This window comes from Desarmillaria tabescens, assembly GCF_030435595.1.
Source record: "Desarmillaria tabescens strain CCBAS 213 chromosome Unknown EV420scaffold_68, whole genome shotgun sequence".
In the NCBI taxonomy this organism is placed as follows: Eukaryota; Fungi; Basidiomycota; class Agaricomycetes; order Agaricales; family Physalacriaceae; genus Desarmillaria; species Desarmillaria tabescens.
The window spans coordinates 19,524-20,685 of NW_026848367.1; the positions used below are offsets into that span (position 1 = coordinate 19,524).

At 48.5% G+C, this 1,162-nt stretch overlaps 1 protein-coding gene across 1 annotated transcript; it reads right to left on the minus strand.

Annotated features, from left to right (window-relative positions):
• Positions 1 to 323: 323 nt before the first annotated feature.
• On the minus strand, positions 324 to 845 carry EV420DRAFT_1223024 (uncharacterized protein; the record flags this gene model as incomplete). The annotated part of the gene is made up of 1 exon (XM_060466481.1): positions 324 to 845. A coding segment is annotated over one exon (522 nt), but the record flags the coding sequence as incomplete, so codon positions are not given.
• Positions 846 to 1,162: the final 317 nt, after the last annotated feature.

Consider the following 1,162-nt stretch of genomic DNA (forward strand, 5'->3'; position numbering starts at 1 on the left):
AATTGGGGCAAAGCCTTGATAAGATCGACATACGTCGCTCTTTCTCCCAACACACCAGACTTCAGGACCTTCAAGAGCGAGCTTGTGAATACACTGCCCCATACCTCCGTGCCTTTTTCCTTCTTTACCCGCCTCGCTTTCACAACCTCATCTCCCCTACATGCCGCTACCATAACATGGGAATCCATGTCCAGGACCCAATCCTCTGCGGCGATTGATCGATAACCAGGGAGATCCCTAAGGGTCTCTTCGGCAGCGAGGAGCATATCTCCGACCGAGGCATGCTCTAGCGGAGAAACAGTCTGCTCTGGTGAGCTCAAGGTTCGAGTGACACTGCCTGCGTGACAGCAATCCAGGATAAAAGTGATCCGATGCCCTTTAGTATGAGAGATTTGGGAGAGGATAGTATTAATCTCACAGTCAGTGATATCAGGGACAAATGTGCCACTACTGTCGAGGGTGTTTCGGTCCATGGGACAGAGCGCCTCAACAAATTTGCGAGAGCGTTCATCATCAGGGACCTCGTCAAAAAAATCAGGCTCATCGTCGTCATCTGACAACGGGTAGCGAGAACCATGTCTGGCGAAAAAGATGATGATAGGATCGCCGTGCTCGATGTTTGGGTTGGTGATGAGACTGAGAAGGACAGCTAGAATGTTTGCCCGGGAAGGGAAGGAGGATGTGTCATTCGATTTGTCACTCCGGTCCGCCGGTCCAAGAAGACTTTGGATTCGCTCCTTTGGCATGAGGAGGTCTTCTTCAAGGTAATGTTTTACTGCTAAGGTGTCCGCCACGCAACCACGCAATGGGTAGTATGAATACCCGTCAATTCCAATGACAACCGCTCAAACTCAGCTGGAGTCAATACGCGGGCGTACCTGTATTGTTCCTCATCAGTAATGAAAGCCGATGGTAATAAGCATATACTGTGTATCCTTACATTCAGTATTGCAAAATTGTCCATTGTCGTGCTCTTTTGCTAGCTGTGCCTCGGGTTCTTGTGGAGTTGCAGAGCTGACGATATCGGTCCTAAGCAGAGCATAATGGTCAGGGATGCATGTAAATATGCATGCTTGAATGTTATACACACACTTGAGTCCGTGTACACTCTAGAAAGAAGGTAGAACTGTAGTAACAACTAAGGACATCTGATATGTGCTTT